This window comes from Eptatretus burgeri, chromosome 17 (genome assembly GCF_056783735.1).
Source record: "Eptatretus burgeri isolate ZD-2024b chromosome 17, Ebu_testis_v1, whole genome shotgun sequence".
Lineage (NCBI taxonomy): Eukaryota > Metazoa > Chordata > Myxini > Myxiniformes > Myxinidae > Eptatretus > Eptatretus burgeri.
In genome coordinates this window covers 22,211,361-22,233,369 of record NC_140977.1, presented here as the reverse complement: position 1 = coordinate 22,233,369, position 22,009 = coordinate 22,211,361, and the positions used below count along the sequence as shown (strand labels likewise).

General features: G+C 43.0%; 1 protein-coding gene and 2 pseudogenes across 1 annotated transcript in view; all 3 read left to right on the top strand.

Moving 5' to 3' along the window:
- Positions 1-22,009, top strand: part of LOC147009524 (uncharacterized) — an 81,250-nt gene that overhangs the window by 41,963 nt on the left and 17,278 nt on the right. Inside the window, exons 7-9 of the mRNA XM_085861246.1 lie at positions 1,555-1,674; positions 3,618-3,680; positions 3,818-3,958. Coding sequence (XP_085717372.1) covers positions 1,555-1,674; positions 3,618-3,680; positions 3,818-3,958 — 324 coding nt within the window. The remainder of the gene's footprint in view (positions 1-1,554; positions 1,675-3,617; positions 3,681-3,817; positions 3,959-22,009) is intronic.
- Positions 5,773-5,917, top strand: LOC147009526 (U1 spliceosomal RNA; annotated as a pseudogene).
- Positions 12,302-20,426, top strand: LOC147009525 (uncharacterized; annotated as a pseudogene).

Below are 22,009 nucleotides of genomic sequence, written 5' to 3'. Positions count from 1 at the left end.
TTCAGACCAACATACTTGGCGAAATGTTTTTTTGCCAAGTAATAATTGAGAGGATGTGTAATGTGTGATATTGGACATGTGTGATATTGTCATTTAAAGTTTTTTTTGTGTGTTCATCAGCCGGGCAGGGCTACCTCTGAACCAACGACCATCTCCTCTGTTGTATGGAAGTTTGTAGCAAATGGGCCAAAGTGAATATTTATATATCTTTGCTTCGTGTTCATGCGTCTCATTATTATGTAGTCGTGAACACTTCTGTATGCCTCAAGATGGTGACCCACAAGAAAATGAGCAATGTGAACCATCTGGTTTAAAAGAGCCATACGCAATTCCTCATGTTGTTCTTCAGTGCCAGTTATGATGTACGGAAAGCTGTGAAACAAACAATGGCCACCTCCCCATGATTCATGTGGTCATGTTTGGATTTGGAGGTTTGAGAGGAACATCTGCACCACTTGCATTGAGCCTGTTTGTCCTGTGAAGTCGGAGGTTGTGAGAGCTGCAGGTGTTGTGTTGCCATTGCTCTTCGACTGGAAGGAACCCAACGGACAGATCTGTCGCTGTCTGGGGTTACCATGAATGGAGCTATGTATTAAAATGGGAGGTTGCTGCCTTTCCTGAATGCTCGTATTTTCTCCCTGTCTTTTGCTTAGTATAGAACCTTACCACTTGATTTTAGCTCTTGCGATAGGAGTATAAATAATGCGATTGACTGTCCTTTTCTCTGGGGGTTAACACAATAACTAGCACAGGATGGTTCCTTTTTTTTTCTCTTCGGGTTAAGGCTATAAATTAGCACAGGAAGCTGTCTTCTTCTCTCTCAGGGTTAACGCTATCACAAGTGTGGGAGGCTTCCTTTTTATCATAAGGGTCAACCCTCTACTTGTCATGGGAGGCTACTTTCTTTCTTTATTTCTTGGTATTGAATACAGTTCTGTTTATTATGGGCCCTTTTCCTTAATAAACTATGCATAGTGCAGAGTTTTCCAGTCTGTACATGCATAAATGGCATGTGATGGCTATTCGAATGACTGCCGATTGCCGAACAAGTTCAATTTCATTGAAAACACCATGGTATTAGTGCAATACCCCAGAAACAATGTTGCTTCTTCACATTAGAATCATTGTAATCGCTTCAGCCATTATTGTGCTTTCCTGGCTGAAGAAATACAAGTACAACGTGGCGATTTAATGGTCTCCGGATTTGGTACTTTAGCAACAAAATCGCTTTTTCCTGAATCTGTATTTTTTGAGATCCAATATTGACCAACAGAAGCTCAGATAATTGGGTTTACTTTTCCAAATGTGTTTCAAATCAATATTTTTCTCCGTTGAATAAAAAGTAAAGACATGTTGGACACTTATTGTGATTGTGACATTGTTTAGAAATGTTACTTTACTTTGAGGTTTTATTGTGTGAAGTTTATTGATGATCCACCAGTGTTTGAACAACAACATTCAACAAATATTTTAAAGTGAATGTACTTGCAGTTTTTATTATTATTATTATTATTATTATTATTATTTTGAACAGCTGTGTCACATGGTTTGCAGGGGAACCTCATTTGGTGAAGTCAGAAACTTTCCAAATTAACCCTCTTCAGACTTCCCAAGATCCCTTGAGGAATGAACGTGTAAAGCAGGAACCGTGTGATCCCACTCAGTTGCTCGGAGGTAAGCTGAGCTCCATCAAAAAAAACATCAAACTGTGTTTACTTGTTTCATTTGTACTTCTTACAATTAAATTGTTTTGTTCCGAACTCTGCCAAAAACGGATCCATTTAGAGTGTTCACCCATGTGGGCTTCTTTACATAAACTTGATAGGGATATATATGCCTGGTGTTGGTTTAATGGTTTGGGTGGTGGGCTTGGGATCCGAGGATCCTGAGTTCAAATCCCCCTCAGCTGTTGAATTAATACCACGTGGGGTTGACTCTGCTTGTCATCCTTCAGAGGTCGGCAAAATGCATGCCAGCTTGCTGGTATCCTGTGTTGGAGCGGTGACCCATCCAGGATTGTGCCCAATAGCCAAGGAGACTGCTGAGGCAGCACCAACGATCTGTTCAGAGTATGGTCCCGATGGATGGATGGGGATGTCGGTTGCATTTCAAACATTCAGATATTTTCCATACTTTGTATTTCTTACCTTTATTCAGGATTTATTGGATGCATTAAGCTAAATTTTGAAAAGTCTCCATTTCACACATTGTTATGCAGAAGGGGGCACGGGGGGGGGGGGTTGGGGATGGGGGATGGGGAGATCCATAGATAAATCATGTTAAGGCTTCAGTATGGAACATGTGATAGAGTAGCTTGGATTATGCTTGTATCAGGGAAACTGTCAGAACTAAGTTGGACTGTAAACCCCAGAACAGAATAGGGTAAGAGTATTTTATTTAAAACCACCTGCAACAGGAGAGGCCAAGGGGAGGACTTGCGGTCACATGAGGCACCCAGAAAGCACGTCGCACACTTTTAAATGGCACTATTATGAACTGGTTGGCAAGTGGACCATAAGCCATGGTGGTGACGTGAGCTGTAGAGCCCTGGTTGAGGGCAGACCACTTTTTCTCATGGTCATCCTGCCCAGAAGATGGCACCTGCCACATGCAGAGGGTGGATGACGGTGGGGAGGGAGATTAAGAAGGGAAGGTGAGTGGAGATGAAGAAAAAAATGAGGACGATGAAGAGTAGTGTTGAGGAAAGGGAAGCGTTGACCAACAAAATTCAGATAATATCGCTATTATTACTATTATTAGATAATATCAAAGACCACGACGCTTGAATAGAATACAACAATTTCTGTCAGGTCAGGTTATATCTGTGACCTGCTACAGGTACCATGTAAACCTGTACTAACCTGTTCCATGGTCGGGTTGTCGGCGACTAAACCATCTCCCCCACCAGGTTTTCTGGTGAGGAGGGTGTTTGGATATGGACACCCAGCAGGATTAAAAACAAAACCTGTCAAAGGGCGGAGGAGCTCCTTGTGAGCCAACGGCCATCCATATCTAGTGCCCAACTGTGTCTGCAGACGTCCTCCTGCAGTTGGGTTACTTTTTTATTAGGTTGGTGGCAAGATTTGCACTCCGGCCACCGTAAAACCCTTCATTCCCCAAAACACAAAAACGCAAAAAAATCTGAAAACCCACTCCGTGATCTCACCGTGAAGGATGCATTCTACGCCACACTTGAGTCTGTGGTTGATCAGTGCCCCAGACGAGATACACTTCTAGTCTTGAGGGATTCAATGCATCGACTAGAACTGATAGGGATGGTTATGAGACATGTGTTGGTCCCCATGGGTCAGGAACTATGAACCAGAAAAGCACTAAGTTCCTTGACTTTGCAAGAAGTCATGGACTTAGGGTGGCTGGTTCATGGTTTCAGCGTCCACAAGCTCATCGCTGGACTTGGTGGAGGAAAGGCAATGGACAATAACTCTTGGTGATTTGTCCAACAGAAAGTCAGATCATTGGGTTTATTTTCGCAGGTCGGTTTCAAATCAATAGTTTTCTATGCTATTTTCAGGTTGGTTTATATGGACATGTATTGTGACTGAGTTTGTTTAGAAGTTCCACTTAAAGTTGACTGAATGGGATGTTTTTATTTTTAGATTTTATTGTGAAAGTGAAAGTGGAGTCGGAGTTCGTTGATCATTTCTCTTCGATTGTCAAAGGTCTGAACAACAACAACAACAACAACAACAACAACAACAACAACAACAACAACAACAACATCTTCCTGCGATAGTTCAATGTGAATCGTAATACAAATGCCTTCTCGAGTAAAAATAACTGCCGCATTGTTTTTCAGGTGAAACTCCTCTGAAGTCAGGAACTTTACAAAGGAAATCTCTTCATACTTCCCAGAATGCTTTGAGTAATGTCCACATAATGCAGGAACCATGTGATGCTCCACCCACAGAGCCGAGTCATGCGGCTCAGCTGATCCAAGGTAATTTGATCTCCACACACAATACAACACACTGTTTTGACTTTTCTTTTGTATTTTTTATTTCTTTAATGATTAAATGATTTTTGTTTCAACCTCTGTGGCATCACAGATCCATTTAAATTGTGTGCCGCCAAGTGGGCTTGTTTATGTTATCAAGCCAAGTACTGTATTATCCGTTCCACTTACAATCTCCAGAAATCTTTTCGTACTTTATTTCTGGCCTGAACTTAGGATTGGTTGGACACATGAAACTAAAGTTTGAAAAGTCTCTTTTACCAATGAACACTGTGGAAATAGCATTGGAAATAACAACCTAATTGAGATTACTGGGACTCCTAGGTAGTAGCAGAATGTTAGTTGTAAGACGAGTCTTTTTCGCAGGACCACTTGCTTACATTCGCTTATGCTCATTCAGCTCGTTTTCACTCGCTTACGCTCTCTCACCTTCTCAAGGTACAACCAACATTCTGTTCCTACTACGTGGAGGTGATTATTAGCTCTGCCACCGAAGGTGAAGGAGGTTATGTTTTTCACCCCTTTATGTCTATTTGTCTGTTTGTGTACAGGATATCTCAAAAAGTTGTTCACGGATCCAGATGAAATTTTGTTGACAGGTTGGGTGTGTGATCACGACAAATTGATTCAATTTTGGTGAAGATCCGGATCCGACTACTATAACTTTTTTTACGTGATTCTTCACCATTGAGAGTTCAGGCCAAAAATGATATACAACACGATATCTCAAAAAGTTGTGGACGGATTCGGGCGAAACTTGGTGGACAGGTTGGGTGTGTGTGGCAAGGATGAATTGTTTCGATTTTGATGAAGATCCAAATCCGGATCTGGATACGAGGGTTATTTAATTTTCAAAGTGATTCTTCACTGTTGAGAGATCGGGCCAAAAACGATATCGTACTGTATAGCAAGGATATTTCAAAAATGTATTGGGCCTGATGTGTTCTCGTGCATCAGGCATTACGTGGCGGAGGTATGCGCTCTACCGAGCGCCCTTCTAGTTACTGATGGTCTTTCACATTATTCACACTGCACTCCAACGTCATTATTATTTATCATCTTTACATGAAACTCATAAAGAGAGCCAATGAGTGTGTGTGTGTGTGTGTGTGTGTGTGTGTGTGTGTGTGTGTGTGTGTGTGTGTGTGTGTGTGTGTGTGTGTGTGTGTGTGTGTGTGTGTGTGAGAGAGAGAGAGAGAGAGAGAGAGAGAGAGAGAGAGAGAGAGAGAGAGAGAGAGAGAGAGAGAGAGAGAGAGAGAGAGAGAGAGAGAGAGAGAGAGAGAGAGAGAGAGAGAGAGAGAGAGAGAGAGAGAGAGAGAGAGAGAGAGAGAGAGAGAGAGAGAGAGAGAGAGAGAGAGAGAGAGAGAGAGAGAGAGAGAGAGAGAGAGAGAGAGAGAGAGAGAGAGAGAGAGAGAGAGAGAGAGAGAGAGAGAGAGAGAGAGAGAGAGAGAGAGAGAGAGAGACACAGAGACAGAGACAGAGACAGAGAGAGAGACAGAGACAGAGACAGAGACAGAGAGAGAGACAGAGACAGAGACAGAGACAGAGACAGAGACAGAGACAGAGACAGAGACAGAGACAGATAGATCCACTCATCACCATCAAGTATATTGGCGAACGATATGTTGGAACTTGGTTCTTGGTTTAAATATCGTTTTGTTGAATGGAAATTAAATTTACAACCTCTCTCAATAGTCTGGTCTGAGTGCCTACTGAGCCATATATCAATTTTTTTTTCACAAACCCTGCCTGCTTTTACATTATTTCCAGTTAAGTCCTGCCCCAATGACCTTTCCAGTATACTTACCTGATGGGAGAGATACTGTGATCACGAAGGCGGTGCTCTCAGGGTGATGTCTGGCCATTGCACTTCGGGCAGGTTGACCCCTGCGATTTCCCCAAATGTTATTGTCAGGTCGTGCGAGATCAGATCTGTGACTTGCTCCAAGTATCATGTAAACCTGTACTAACCTGTTCCATGGTCGGGTTGTGGACGACTAAACCATCTCCCCAATCAGGTTTTTTGGTGAGGAGGGTGTCTGATTTGGACACACAGCAGGATGAAAAACAAAACCTGTCAAAGAACAAAGGAGCTCCTTGTGAGCCAACGGCCATCCATATCTAGTGCCCAACTGTGCCTGCGGACATCCTCCTGCAGTTGGGTTACTTTTTCTTAGGAGGTTGGTGGCAGGATTTGCATTTCGGCCACCGTAAAACCCTTCATTCTGAAAAACGTACGAAAAGCACAAATATATCTGTAAACCCACTCCGTGGGAGTACCTCCTGTGCAACTGTCCTTTGCAGGGCAGCTCACCGGATGATGGGATTGGGGCAAAGCCTTCGGGGCCCTAACTATTTGATGGGAGGAAAACCATGGGTAGCCTTCCTGGGTCAGATTGCGTCAGTGTGTTGGGGTGGTGCTGAGATGTTGTCCACCAGACAGCAGTCTCCTTGGGTTAACCTGAGGCGGTCCCTTCGAGCGGGTGCCTGGAACCTCCTATCCCTAAGAGAGGATGATCACCTGTCTCTGTTATCATCTGAGCTCAAGAGTTTGGAGATCGGTATTGCAGCACTCTCTGAGGTTTGAAGACCGGATTGCGGCGAGATCATGGCGGGTGGTTACACCGACTATTGGTATGTTCGCGCTCATGGTTACAATTCCCAAGGAGTTGCTGTAGCTGTGTCCAATAAGCTGACTCCAATGGTAGTTCAGATAACACCAATCAACGAGCATATTATGAGACTCAGGATTCGTCACTCCTTGTGTGTCATTTCCCTGGTCTCTGTACATGCTCCGACTGAGGTGAGTGATCTCATCGTGAAGGATGCATTCTACGCCACGCTCGAGTCTGTGGTTGATCAGTGCCCCAGGCGAGACACAATTCTCGTCTTGGGGGATTTCAATGCATCAACTGGAACTGATAGGGATGGTTATGAGACATGTGTCACATGGTTTCATGGAGCTAAGAAAGTGTTGGTTTAATAAAGAACTGTGAACCAGAATAGCACTAAGTTCCTTGACTTTGCAAGAAGTCATGGACTTATGGTGGCCGGTTCATGGTTTCAGCGCCCACAAGCTCATCGCTGGACTTGGTATTCCAACGCTGATGGTGTGGCAAAGGAGATTGTGCTTGTGTACCATGTGCTCGTTGATGGTCACTGGAGGATGATCCAGAACTGCAGGGTCTACCGGAGTGCTCAGTTCCTCAATTCCGACCACAGGCTTGTTGTAGCAACTCTGAAGTTGCGGCTTAAATCCGGGAGAATGGTACCTTTCCAGCCTAGGCTGGGTGTTGGAAAGTTTAAGGATGAGGGGTAGCTGAGGAGTTTGCGAACAGGCTGAGTAGGGATTTGAAGGGTCTGGGTGCTTTGTGGAATCCTGAAGAGTTGTGGAGTGCTGTAGGAGTTGCAACCAAGGAGTTGCTGTAGCTGTGTCCAATAAGCTGACCCCAATGATAATTGAGGTAACACCGGTCAACGAGCGTATTATGAGATTAAGGATTCGCCACTCCTTAGGTGTCATTTCCCTGGTCTCTATTTATGCTCCGACTGAGGCGAGTGATCTCACCGTGAAGGACACATTCTACGCCACACTCGAGTCTGTGGTTGATCAGTGCCCCAGACGAGATACACTTCTAGTCTTGGGGGATTTCAATGCATCGACTGGAACTGATAGGGATGGTTATGAGGTGTGTGTTGGTCCCCATGGGTCAGGAACTATGAACCAGAATGGCACTAAGTTCCTTGACTTTGCAAGAAGTCATGGACTTAAGGTGGCTGGTTCATGGTTTCAGCGCCCGCAAGCTCATCGCTGGACTTGGTATTCCAACGCTGGCGGTGTGGCAAAGGAGATTGACCATGTCCTCATTGACGGTCGTTGGAGGATGATCCAGAACTGCAGGGTCTACCGGAGTGCTCAGTTCCTCAATACTGACCACAGGCTTGTTGTAGCAACTCTAAAGCTGCACCTTAAATCCTGGAGAATGGTACCATCCCAGCCTAGGCTGGATGTTGCCAAGCTCAGGGATGAGAGAGTAGCTGAGGAGATTGCGAACAGGCTGAGTGGACACTTGGGGGGTCTGGGTGCTTTGGGGGGTCCTGAAGAGTTGTGGAGCACCTTCAAGACCACCGTCCTTGATGTTGCCGGTGGATGTCTTGGAACTCACCGCAGGGCAAAGAAGAATTTTGTCTCTCAAGGGACACTGGATACCATTGACCAGAGTCGCAGGGCCAGGCTGAATGGCAGAGCTGAGCTGTTCAGGGAGCTGAGGCGTAAAACTGTACGTGCACTGAGGGTGGACAAGGAGGCCTATGTGCGAGGAATCTGTGAGGGGGTAGAGCATCACCTGTGGACAGGTGATTCTCGTCCCGCTTACAGGGGAATTCGCGCATTACGTTCATCCAAGCCCATCCCTCGGAGCACTGCAGTTCGAGCAGAGAGTGGTAGGCTCTTGACAGAGGAGTCTGAAGTGAAGACCCGCTGGGCCGGTTACTTTGAGCGGTTGTACCAGGCTGATCCCCCAGCTGTCGAGTTGGACGTCAAGGGTGTTACAATCCCTGTTGCTGACCCTCGAATCAACTGTGGTCCACCATCGCTTGTGGAAACACGGGCTGCGGTGAACCAGTTGAAACGGGGCAAAGCTCCAGGGATCTGTGGCATCCATGCCGAACTTCTCAAGGCTGGTGGAAATGCTGCACTCGTGTCGTTGCATGCAGTTTTGTGCTCTGCCTGGAACACAGGCATCATCCCAACTGATTGGAAGAGGTGCCTTGTTGTCCCTCTCTGGAAAGGGAAGGGTGATCGCCAAGACTGCAACAACTACCGAGGGGTGACGCTGCTCTCAGTGCCGGGCAAGGTCTTTGCTCGGATAATTCTTGATAGGGTTCGCCACCATCTGCTTGAGCACCAGCGTCCAGAGCAGTCAGGCTTTACACCAAAGAGGTCAACGATTGACCGTATCCTTGCACTTCGTGTCCTCACCGAACGCAGGCGACAGTTTCGGCAGGGGCTGCTTGCAGCCTATGTTGATCTCTGTAAAGCGTTCGATTCAGTGAATCGGGATGTCCTCTGGAGGATTCTTGGTCTTCGTGGGGTGCCACCAAAACTGATCGATCTGATGTCTGAACTCTACTCTGGTACTGAGAGTGCTGTGAAGTGTGGTGGTACCATCTCTGACTTATTTCCAGTTGTTACTGGAGTTCGTCAGGGATGTGTACTTGCCCCCACACTTTTCAGCACTTGTATGGACTGGATTTTTGGGAGGATGTCGGAGAGATCAAGTTGCGGTGCATCATTTGGCAATGTCAAGATCTCGGACCTTGATTTTGCAGATGATGCAGTCATCTTTGCGGAGACTTTAGACATCCTCTTGGGGGCCCTGGAGGTGCTGAATGAGGAGTCGGAGCCGTTGGGATTACGGATTTCTTGGGTCAAAACTAAGATCCAGGCTTTCGGTGACATCTTGGATGCTGCTGCCCTGTCTGTGTCTGTTTGTGGTGAGGATGTTGAGGTCGTGGAGAGATTCACTTACCTTGGCAGTGATATTCATGTCTCCGCAGGTTGTGAGCCGGAGGTCAATAGACGTCTGGGTCGGGCCTGGGGAGTCATGGATTCACTGGATCATGGGGTGTGGCGCTGCCGGTACCTGTGCGGGAGGACGAAAGTCCGAGTCTTCAGGTCCTTGGTGCTTCCAGTCTTGCTCTATGGGTGCGAGACTTGGACTTTGACCAAGGATCTGAGACGGAGACTTAATTCCTTTGGTACCAGGTCTCTTCGGAGAATCCTTGGCTATCGCTGGTCGGATTTTGTGTCCAACGAGCGGTTGCTGAGAGAGACTCGGATGAGATTTGTTCCCTGCATAGTCCGTGAGCGTCAGCTGCGGCTGTATGGACATGTGGCTCGTTTTCCTGACGCTGATCCTGCTCACCAGATTCTCTCAGCGAGGGAGTCTCATGAGTGGAGGAGGCCAGTGGGCCGACCACGTGCCTCATGGTTGCAGCAGGTTGACCATCATCTCAAGGAGATGGGGATGGGCCTGGCATCTGCCTGGGGGATGGCCAGACGGAGGCCCCTGGAGTACCGGCGGAAATTGGACGCAGCGACGCGCTGTTCTGGCACATGCTCCCATACCTGAGCTGACCTGACCTTGTGGAGTGCCTTCAAGACCACCGTCCTTGATGTTGCCGGTGGATGTCTTGGAACTCACCATAGGACGAAAGGGAATTTTGTCTCTCAAGGGACATTGGATACCATTGACCAAAGTTGCAGGGCCAGGCTGAATGGCAGAGTTGAGCTGTTCAGTGAACTGAAGCGTAAAACTGCACATGCGCTAAGGGTGGACAAGGAGGCCTCTGTGCGAGGAATCTGTGAGGGGGTAGAGCATCACCTGTGGTCAAGGGATTCTTGTTCTGCTTATAGGAGAATTCGTGCATTGCTTTACTTAAAGCCTGTCCCTTGGTGTGCTGCAATTAGTGCGGAGGGTGGTAGGCTCTTGACAGAGGAGTCTGAAGTGAAGGCCCGCTGGGCCGGTTACTTTGAGCGGCTGTATCAGGCTGATCAACCAGCTGTCGAGTTGAATGTCAGGGGTGTTATTATCCCTATTGCTGACTCGCCAATCAACTGTGATCCACCTTCGTTTGTGGAAACACGGGCTGCGGTGAACCGGTTGAAATGGGGTAAAGCTCCAGGGATCTGTGGCATCCATGCTGAACTTCTCAAGGCTGGTGGAAATGCTGTGCTCGCGTCGTTGCATGCAGTTCTGTGCTCTGCCTTTGAAAACAGTCACCATCCCAAGTGACTGGAAGCAAGGCCTTATTGTCCCTCTCTGGAAAGGGAAGGGTGATCGCCAGGACTGCAACAACGACCGTGGGGTGACGCTGCTTTCAGTGCCGGGCAAGGTCTTTGCTCGGATAATTCTTGATATGGTTCACCATCATCTGGTTGAGCACCAGTGCCCAGAGCAGTCAGGCTTTACACCAAATAGGTCAATGATTGACCGTATCCTTGCCTTTCGTGTCCTCACCGAAAGCAGATGAGAGTTTTGGCAGGGGCTGCTTACAGCCTATGTTGATCTCTGTAAAGCATTCGATTCAGTGACTCGGGATGCCCTCTGGAGGATTCTTTGTCTTCGTGGGGTGCCACCAAAACTGATCAATCTGATGTCTGAACCCTGGTACCCTGAGAACTCTGAGAGTGCTGTGAGATGTGGTAGTACCATCTCTGACTGATTTCCAGTTGTTACTGGATTTCGTCAGGGGTGTGTACTGCCCCCCACACTTTTCAGCGCTTGCATGGACTGGATTCTGGGGAGGATGTCAGAGAGATCAGGCTGCTGTGTGTCATTTGGGAAGGTCAAGATCTCTGTCCTTAATTTCACAGATGATGCAGTCATCTTTGTGGAGTCCTTGAATATCCTTTTGTAGGCCATCAAGGTGCTGAATGAGGAGTCTGAGCCACTGGGATTACGGCTTTCCTGGATCAAAATATGATCCCGGCTTTCAATGACATCTTGAATGCTACTATCTTGTCTGTACCTGTTTATGGTGAGGATGTTGATGTCACGGAGAGATTCACTGACCTTGGCAGTGATATTCATGTCTCTGCTGGCTGTGAGCCAGAGGTCAGCAGACATCTGTGTTGGGCCTGGGGAGTCATGGATTCACTGGATCATGGGGTGTGGTGCTGCCTTTGCCTGTGCGGGAGGATGAAAGTCCGAGTCTTCAGGTCCTTGATGTTTCCAGCCTTGTTCTCCGGATGTGAGACTTGGACTCTGACCAGGGATTTGAGATGGCGACTTCATTCCTTTGGTACCAGGTCTCTCCGGATAATCCTTCGCTATCGCTGGTCGGACTTTGTGTCCAACGAACAGTTGCTGCGAGAGACTTAAATGATATTTATTACCTGCATAGTCCCTGAGCATCAGCTGTGGCTGTATGGACATGTGGCTTGTTTTCTTGACGCTGATCCTGCTCACCAGATTCTCTCAGCGAGGGAGCCTCATGAGTGGAGGAGGCCAATGGGCCGACCACATGCCTCATCATTGCAGCAGGTTGATCAGCATCTCAGGGATTGGGATGGGCCAGGCATCTGCCTGAGGGATGGCCAGACGGAGGCCCCTGGAGTACCTGTAGAAAGTGGATGCAGTGACGCTCTGCTCCTGCATATGCTCCCATATCTGATCTGACCTGACCTGACCTGCGCCAAAAGGGTTGCCTAAACTTGCCCAGGGAATTACCCAATTAATTTCCAAAAGAAACCACATCAACCAATGTTATGTAAGCCAAGGGAACAGAGGCTAAATTTAAATATATTTTTTACTTTTATTGAGAATGGACTACTGTGCTGAACTTGAGTGGGATGACTGGAAATCCTTGATGACCTCCTACCTGTGTGGAACTTAACCTTCAAATTGATGAACTGGATTCAAACCTCTTATCTCTGGAGGGAAGATTGTCTTTTAATCTTCACACAGTTTGACTTATTACATACATTAACCTTGTTTTTATTAAAAATGAATGAAGTTAATTTGTTATTATTTTCTCTCACAGGAAATTATATCATTCAGAAATACAAAATGAAAATACTGCTTTTGCCACAACTTGGGGTGATATTATTGACTTTTTTGAAGACCTTTTGAGCAACCAAGACCCATAGAACGAGTTTTACCTTGATGACCCAGCAGACAAGTTTTGTATAACCCAGAACAAGTTATACCTTGATGACCCAGCCGATAAGTTATAACTTGATGACCCGCTTGGCTGCACCCGGATGGGTTTGAGGGTTGTGGTGTAGCAGCTGAAACCCGAATCCTATTCAGGTTCCTCCTGATGACTCCATCTTTACTCTTTGCTTCTTTGCATTCTTTCTTGGTCTTCCGTTTGAGATTACATTGGAAACTCAAAAAATCCAGAAAAAGAGTTCTACCTTGATGGTTGTCATTGTGAAACTTATCTTGAAGACCCACATAATAGTGCAGGGGCATATGTTGAGATACATGGTCATGTTTGCAAACGATGTTAATTTATGTTGTAAGGTTTTTTTGTGACTACAGGAGTATATTGATATTGAAAAATCTTGGTGCCAATTTTTTTGTGCATGTTTAGTGTGATTTCTTTTTCCAGACAATACGAGATGACCGTGATCGTGTTGTAACAAAATTAATTTTTTCAAAACTTAATTATAAGTATGTCATATAGCACCTTAAAATGACCGGTGAGATGTACAGAGTAATTTTGGCAGGAAATTATCATGCTACTTTTCTTATATAAATTGTTATATATTTTAAAATATGGAAAATATAGTGTATTTTCAAATTTATTGAACAAAATTGGTCAATGCCGCTTGGCCAACTTAAGTGTTATATTTTATATTATTTCAGAGTTCATCATAAAAGTTCATCATCACTGGCATCTGAATCAGAGGCTGCTGATTGTTGAGTGTTCTCACAGATGTCATCAGATGCCTCACAAGTGCACATCTCTGTACATACAACATTTGCTCGCTTGCAGGAACAACGTGCCGTTCTGCACATTTGTTTGACACATTTGCACCTCACAAGTTCCAGCACAGCCTTTGGTGCAGGTGGTAGATGGGTTATCACTGGCCTGTATAGGTTGTTCTCTAATGTCCAACCATATTCTGATGGTTCTGGTAGTTTGGATTTGGCTATTTCATCATGGTACCACACCATAGCCTGATAATGGGCTCGCTTGATGTGCTGTCCCAGTGCTCCTTTTGTAGGTGGCAATTTCTCGGATTCTGCAAATGACTTCTTGAACATGTGCCATCGAAGTGATGAAAGGTCACAAAGCTCTGTACCAGGTAGGTATAGTTGACACACAAATTGTTCCAGTGCTAACTCCATCTCTGGAGAAATTGTGCGGTTTGATCCAAGCTGTATGAAGGCTTCTATGACATTAACTGAGGGTTGTTTAAGAGCCTTCCAGCAGCCTTGTTTCCCTTTCCCAGCTGTAAAGGCATGAAAGCCTGGCAGGGCAGCAGCTAAGCAGTCACCAATCGGATCATAGATTGGTTTGAGGAAGATGGTGCGCCTTTTGTCACCCACACCTTTGACGAAGGAAGGATTATGTCCCAATTGTGGATATCTTCGCAAGGCTAGCAACAGTACATCCGTGTCTGGAGATATGATCTGGACTTCTGCGCCTGTACTAGCTACATATGGAGGGCATGGAGTAGCAATAGTGTGTCGGCTTCTTCTTGTGTACTTGACAGGCAATCAACATTCCCATGATTTGACCGTGTTCCACGTTGTGTTGACACAACTACTTCCATGTCGTGCGTTTTGTAGTGATCCAGGATCTTATTGGCCAAATAGTTAGTCAAACTATCCTTCGTCTTGAGGCTTGTTCGTATCGGTGTGGCATCTGTGCATATGTATGATTTACCTTTACCTGTTTGTGTACTTGTCATTTGCCAATCCCTAGTTTGCTGTTTCAAGGAAAGTGGTAAATCGTAGTGATAAAATACCATGTGCACAGCCTGCTGAGTTTGTACATATTTGCTCAACCACTGATTCATGTTGGTGGCCAGAATCTTAAAGGATGCTGTATCCTTGGATCCAATTTGTTGTATGATTGCCATCGTATCAATAATGACTGTTCGCTGTCCCCCTACAATGGGTTCTACTTCGTCATTGATCGCCCATTTTTCCAACTCTTCCATAAGCTTGTACTCGCCGATACATGGTAGCAGAGTATCATCTGCTGCAAATAATGAACGAGCTACACTTGAAAATTCATACTGACCAATTGCATTCTCCATATCTATTTCTGGCCGCGACTTTGTGACAATTGCCATTCGGGAAAAGAGGGAGCGATTCTCTTTCAGTTCAAGGGTTTGTTCATCACATGTTACGGATGATTTATTTCCTATTGATGTCCATCGTTGTAGTTTCACCTTAGTGACTTTATCCCATAGATTTGTTTCTCCAACAATTCGCTTTTGGACGAAGTCGTTGTATGCATCATCTCCACAATGCTCTTGTCTGAGTATATCATCTCGAATTGTGTCTGGTACAACAGATTTGGTGATGACATTGACCAGGTTCCCACCATCATAGCTGAAAAGATTCAGTTCCTTCAGTACTGATTTAAGTTTCTTCACTTTTACTTCTTGTCTGTCCTGAATTCTAATTGGACATTTCGTGATGTGTGGTTCGTTTCTCTGGAGAAAACCCTGCCATCTTCTCGGCCTCTGATGATAATCTCTAATTCTGGTGCGATATGAAAGAAACGCTATAGTGCTGCTGGGTTGTGGGTGATACCTTTCAAACCTCCCAGTACTTTCAACCTTTTGTTTTCTTGTTCCAAAGCTTGATCCACACCCAAACTACAGAAAGACAATTCTGTTTTCTTGACACAGAAATTGCCTTCACAGAAATATTTCCAAACATCTGGATCACTTGTTTGCAAGCTGTACATTTTTGAGAGGTATTCTGGGATGTGCTGAGCATATTTTAACCTATTCTGGCTGAAGAAGTGCTGACATAGATTCTCCAGGGAAGTAAGATGAAGGATCCAATCTCCCTTCCGTGACGCCTTTATAAATTGTAGAAGAGTGAGAACAAGGTTAATGTACATGCTTGTAACTTTGAACGTTGGTGAAGCTGCCTCACGTTTGATGCAAAACTCCTCCAGTTTCTTCGTTAAGTCATTGACCAACTGTGATATGTCCTTCGATGCCTGCTGTGCTTTGGCAGTATCATTATCACTGCATACTGACTGCAGAAGTTTGAGTGCTACAGGTAGTGGCCCTTCGGATGCTTGATATTCGTCCAGAAGGAGGTCATATAAAGCTTGTAAAGTGATGATGTGTGCTGTCACAGCTCTCTTCATGTGTCTCTCCTCCAGGATTTGTCTGGTGGTTGTCGGACCATAGATGTAAGCCTCTATCCAAGCATCATCAATCCCACTGGCCTCTATTGAACTTCCAATAGCACGCAGGGCACACAGCACAGTGTGGAATTCTCCAACTCTAAGAATGCAGTTCTTTGTCAATTTTGGCTTAAGTGACTGCAGTTTGACTGCCCTCATGTACAGATCCATGTCCAACGTGATGATTGTCTTTTTGTTTGGTCCAACAATCTTCGAACTTAGGTGTTGTGCTTGTTTTAAGACGGTGAGGAGGGTGGACCATTCATGGGCCGGTGCTGGTATCGGTGGAAGAGTTTGTATTGTTGTAATAGGTCTCTTATCATCTGTGATTATAGAGTTGTAGGGAGCCCATGTTGGGACAACATTAGTGTCTGTTTGTCGGTCTATTGTAGCATGCATGGTGGGGTCATCGGTTCCAGTGGATATATCATCAGGCCTGTCAGTGGGTATATCTTCTGTACCCGCTTCAACATCCATTGGTGCTATGTTTGCAGTCACAAATCTTTGAACATAACGGACTACAAGCCATGCTCGATCTTCACTGATTGAACGCTTGAAGTTTGGTAAATGTCTCTCTGTCTTGTAATCTCGGTACTTTGGACTACTTGTGGGCTTAGGAGTTCCATGAATACCACTCTCCTGCAGTGTGATACCTTTGTAGCCTTTGAGAGATCTGCATGAAGCTTTGGTTGAGATAGTTAATGTTGAAGTGTTTAGCAAACCCCCCTCTTCTTGCTGAAAGGCTACCATAACAGTAGCATGGAGTGTATTCTTTCCATCGTGGGTATCTTCTGAAAAGTCGATGTTATCGGCTGCAAAAAACAGTGGTCTACCATGCTGAAGGCCTGGTGGAATATAGATGTCACCTGTTTCGCTCATACGAGAGATAACTGCTTGAGCCAATTGTGTTTCGATGCGCAGTATATGACTGTAATCAACGCTCAGTCCCAATGCATGTAGGTAGGTGATTAGATGTTTGCTACGACTGTATGCATGGACTTTTAATCCAACTGCAAGTACATGTTCATTGTAACATTTGCTGTACCTGAATCTATCTGCGTTCACATTATTGGGTATATGTGTCACTTGCCTTTGGGTTTTCACTTCAGACATTATGTTCTGTGCAATGTTGATGGTTGCTCTATCAATGTGGTTTGCACGTTCATCAGCCAAGGACATGGATGGCCCTTCTAACACCCATCGGAGCAGTGCTGTCAAGGATGCTGGGACGTTATAATCTCTACTACCACTGTTAAGTGATTCGTCAAAGACCCATGGCGTTTCTCTGCCACGAAGAATGTCCTTTCGAGGAGTATTTGCATATTCAAAAATGCTTTTCATGTTCTGTTCCATACTTTGGGAGTCAATTTCCTTTCTGATGGCAGAATCTTTCGTAGTCTTGGAGCATAACATTTCAGATTGTCTCGTACTGGGATGTGAGAATTCAACATTTTCAAGGTGTGTCTTGATCAGATCTTTAACATTTTTATTCTGAATAAATTTTCCTCCTACCACTCCATGCATTCTGCGGATGCCAATGTTGGTGTTGTTGACATCATTCATTGAAACAATGTTGCCAGAGTGAAGTGCATTTTTCAATACATTGAAGAGCTCAATGTTGGCAAGAATAGTCCTTTGGTTCTGATCCACTTGGTGAGGATTCAACGTTTGTTGCTGTGGTCGATGCTGTACATGTTTCACGTAGCAGGGGAGATGATATTTTACATCTATGGCCCGAGCGTCATTTGGTGATATGGCTTGTAATTGAACCTAAAATTCATCATTATCACTGATTTGGACAGCGTCGTAGATTTTTTTTTTTCCAACGTCAAATGAACACACTTCATGCAATTGTTTTGTCGTTCCATCTCCACTACAGAATATACATTGCATCTTGTTATGCGAGACTGATGATGATGATCGGGTGAATGGCTTCGTCCCTGTTGTGGCATCTGAACACGGTGAGTTATCATCACATTTTGATGCTTGGGAAGATGACGGACAGCCGACTGGAGATGATAGCAGAATGGCAGAATCTTTGGTGGCTGTACTTTTCTGAAATCGCATCTTCGCACGATCAATTTTTGAGCTTATGCACAGTATCTTGAAAGCATTCCCTGTGCCAAGACGCCCCATATGATTGAAGATCTGATGCATCAACATCCCGGAGTCTGCTGCTCAATGGTAGATAACCAGGATCACCATAACCTGCACGCTCATGAACACTGTCCAGGAACATGTCATATGAGGTGGGATTGGCAACCAGTTGTCCACCTGGAGCTTGACACTTCAGACATATTGCATAGTTTGTCTGAAGTTACACGAGGAAGCTTGGAATGAGGTTTGTCCATTTTGATTTCAGAGAGATACCTCAATTTTTATGATTAGTGGTCTGATGCAGCATATATGCAAGTACATCTGAAATAAACAGAAGCAAGAAAGGTAAAGCAAACTTGTTAACCAAATGCACATAATGATTGTATTGGCATGACTGTGTGATTTATGCACGAGTATTATGATTAATATAACTGCGATGTCATCCACTCTCTGAAAGATAAAGAAAATTGTGAATCTTATGCACAAAATTATTGTAAGGGAATTAATACATAGTTTATATAGCTGCGATGTTGTCTATTTTCTAAAAAATGTATCATCAGCAAATAGTAAGATAATAATTTATTTATTTATTATCTGCTAAGTTATATTTAAAGATATCCAATCAAATAACTCTTCTGAAATGGGATTCCTCATGATCAACAACTGTAATTTATTACAACAAATAGACTGTGTTGTTATCTTAACTAATTTTGCATATATACATATATATATATATATATATATATATATATATATATATATATATATATATATATATATATATATATATATATATGCCAATTAGTTGAATTTCATGATTTAGAGGTGGCCATCTTGGATTTTACGGTATCATTTAATTAAACTATGGTATGTATAAATTCTGACATTTTCATTGTATACCATGGTCCACACCGATCATTTTGAGGTGCTACATGACATGGTTCATCAAAGATATTAAAAAAAAATCATGTCAAAAATTTTGCTGAATTGGTCAATTATGTTATGATGTATATACCTGAAAAAACGTAGTCAAATATCTCTAAAAAATTGGCACCAAAGATTTTCTTGTTCAGTGGGACATTCTGAGTCAGAAAAACTTTGGTGCCACAAATTAACATAATTTGCCAACATGCAAACATATGCCCCTGCACTATAACAAGCTTTACCTTGATGACCCAGCAGATAAGTTTTACCTGAGAGACTTACTAAATTTGGGAAAAACATATTATGAGTTCTTCCTAGATGGTTTCAATACCTACCTTGAAGACTCTGGAAAAGGGTTCTGCCAAGATGGTTCTAAATGTGAAACCTACATTGGAGACCCACAAATTTCAATAAAATCAGGAAAAGAGTTCTACCTTGGAGACTTGGAAAACTGTTTTTATTTTGGAGACTTGAAATGTGGGTTTTATCTTGCGAACACACAAAGTGATACCTATCTTGGAGACTTAACAGGAATGTGTTTATACCTTGGAGACTTGGAAAGTTGTTTTTATTTTGGAGACTCTGCCGATGGGTTTTATCTTCGAGACTCTACTTATGGATATGGATTATACAAAGAATAATCTTTGGAGTCTAAACCAATGAATATTGTTCTTCATTGGATGTTGTTTTATGAGATTCATTTATTTAAACCAATGAATTTGTTCAGTTATTTAAAAAAAAATGTAATTAAATGACTGATTATATTAGATCCTCGTGGAGGATCTCGAAGTCTTACTCACGTTGTTGCTCTTCGTCTTCTTCTTGTGGACTTTTTTGTTTCACAGCCTACAGTTTTCATCGAAACTACCTACAACTTGGCATAATATGTAAAAATACCCTGCACAGACAGTAACCATCTCCGATTTTGAAAATGCATCCTAGAAAAAAAGTTATGACGTCAAAATATCTCCGCGAATGGAAATCGCCGAAAAAATTATCTCCGAAACTAGGCACGCTTTTTGAATTGTTTGTGGGAATCGAACAGGGCATTAGCAGAGATGAATTACCGCACATATGATACATCATTATGATGTCATATCAATTTTTATGACGTCATTCCTATTTTTTGTCATTTTTTGTTTCACAACCCAGAGTTTTCATCGGATCTTCGTGAAACTTGCCATGTATATGCAGAAAGCCCACGCGCAGGCAGTAACCATCTCCGATTTTGGAAATTCTTCCTAGAAAAAAAGTTGACACCATAATATCGCCGCTAATGGAAATCGCCTATACCATTATCTCCGAAACTAGGCAAGCTGTTTCAATTTTGTTTGCGGGAATCAAGCCGGGCATTAGCACAGATAATTTATCGCAAACCTGATACATCACAATGACGTCATATTCGTTTTTATGACATCATCATGAAGAGGACGAGGATCTGAGCTCATTTGAGCTTGTTTATATTTTATTAATACATTTAATTTTTCATTATTTTTATTTCATTATTACTTTTAATATTCAACAATGTTGTATTTATTACTTACGAAATCTTTGTATACATATATATATATATATATATATATATATATATATATATATATATATATATATATATATATATATATATATATATATATATATATATATATATATATATATATATACATATATATATATATATATATATACATATGTATATATATATATATACATATATATACATATATATATACATATATATATACATATATATATATACATATATATGTATATATATATAGATTATATGTATATATATATATACATATAATCTATATATATACATATATATAGCCTGGTGTGGCGCAGTGGTTAGGGCAGCGGCTTGGGATCCAAAAGGTCCTGAGTTCAAGCCCCGTTGGGCCACTGAATTAATACATCAGGGGGTTGACTCAGCCTGTCATCCTTCCGAGGTCGGCGAAATGAGTACCAGTGTACTGGGCCGGTGTATACCCCGGTTAAAATAGGTGTACCATATCCCTGTGTCGTAAGAGGCGACCAGGGTTGCGTCACGAAGGGCATCCGGCGTAAAAAAAACGTGCCAAATCACTATGCGGATCATGCGAATGATCCGCTGTGGCGACCCATAATGGGAGCAGCCGAAAGAAGAATATATATATATATATATATATATATATATATATATATATATATATATATATATATATATATATATATATATATATATATATATATATATTTATTTGTTGGGATGGGATTTGAATGTAAGGGTTAGGGAGGATGGGATTGAAATTTGAGGGTTTGGGATTGGGGTTTGAATGTTCCTTGGACTTATAAATTTAGTGTTTAAGTGTAAGGGTTGAGTTTAACTTTGAGTAATCAAGACCAAGGCATACACCACCTGATGCACTCCCCAGTCTTGGTCCTTGAGTTTCCACAGTGATGTATAAGTAGAGGGGAGTGAAAAGCCAACCAGTTGCTCCCAAAGACATTATTTGCTTTTCTTTGTTTTCTGAAGTTCCTGTGAATAAAATGAACCTAAAATCTCTTCTCCCTTAAAATCATACAATTTATACGTCCAAGGAACTATCAAAAACATCAATGATTTTAAAAAGTTCATTACTCCACCTCTTTGTATAACCTTTCTCAAAGTGTGCTTTCCACCTGTAAATTCTTATGATATCACAAACTTTGAACTTGGGCTTTCTCAATTTAATCGCCTTTTCATTTTGTAAATGTTTCTGTTGGCTTTGATTTTGTTTAGGAATGAACTGCATTATTGTAATCATCTGCAATGTCCTTAATTAAAGATACCCATTGAGAATGATTTGTTAGTGATTTTTTAAAATTTAGTCTTTCTTTCAGTGTAACTAAAACATTTCATAACAACTGTCTTTCCTTCATTAAAGGTGCTGGATAATGCAATACTGTTATCTTTAAGAAAATGCATAAATGTTTTGTTATCGAACTCTGTTCCCTCATCAGTCCATAATTTCTTTGGTTTCCTTTTGTTTTTACTAAATATCCCACTGAAAGCTAACATAAGAGTATTACCTCTTTTGTGTTTCAAAGAGCAACCCATGCAAATCTATTCCTCAAATCAATAACAGTTAAATCATACTT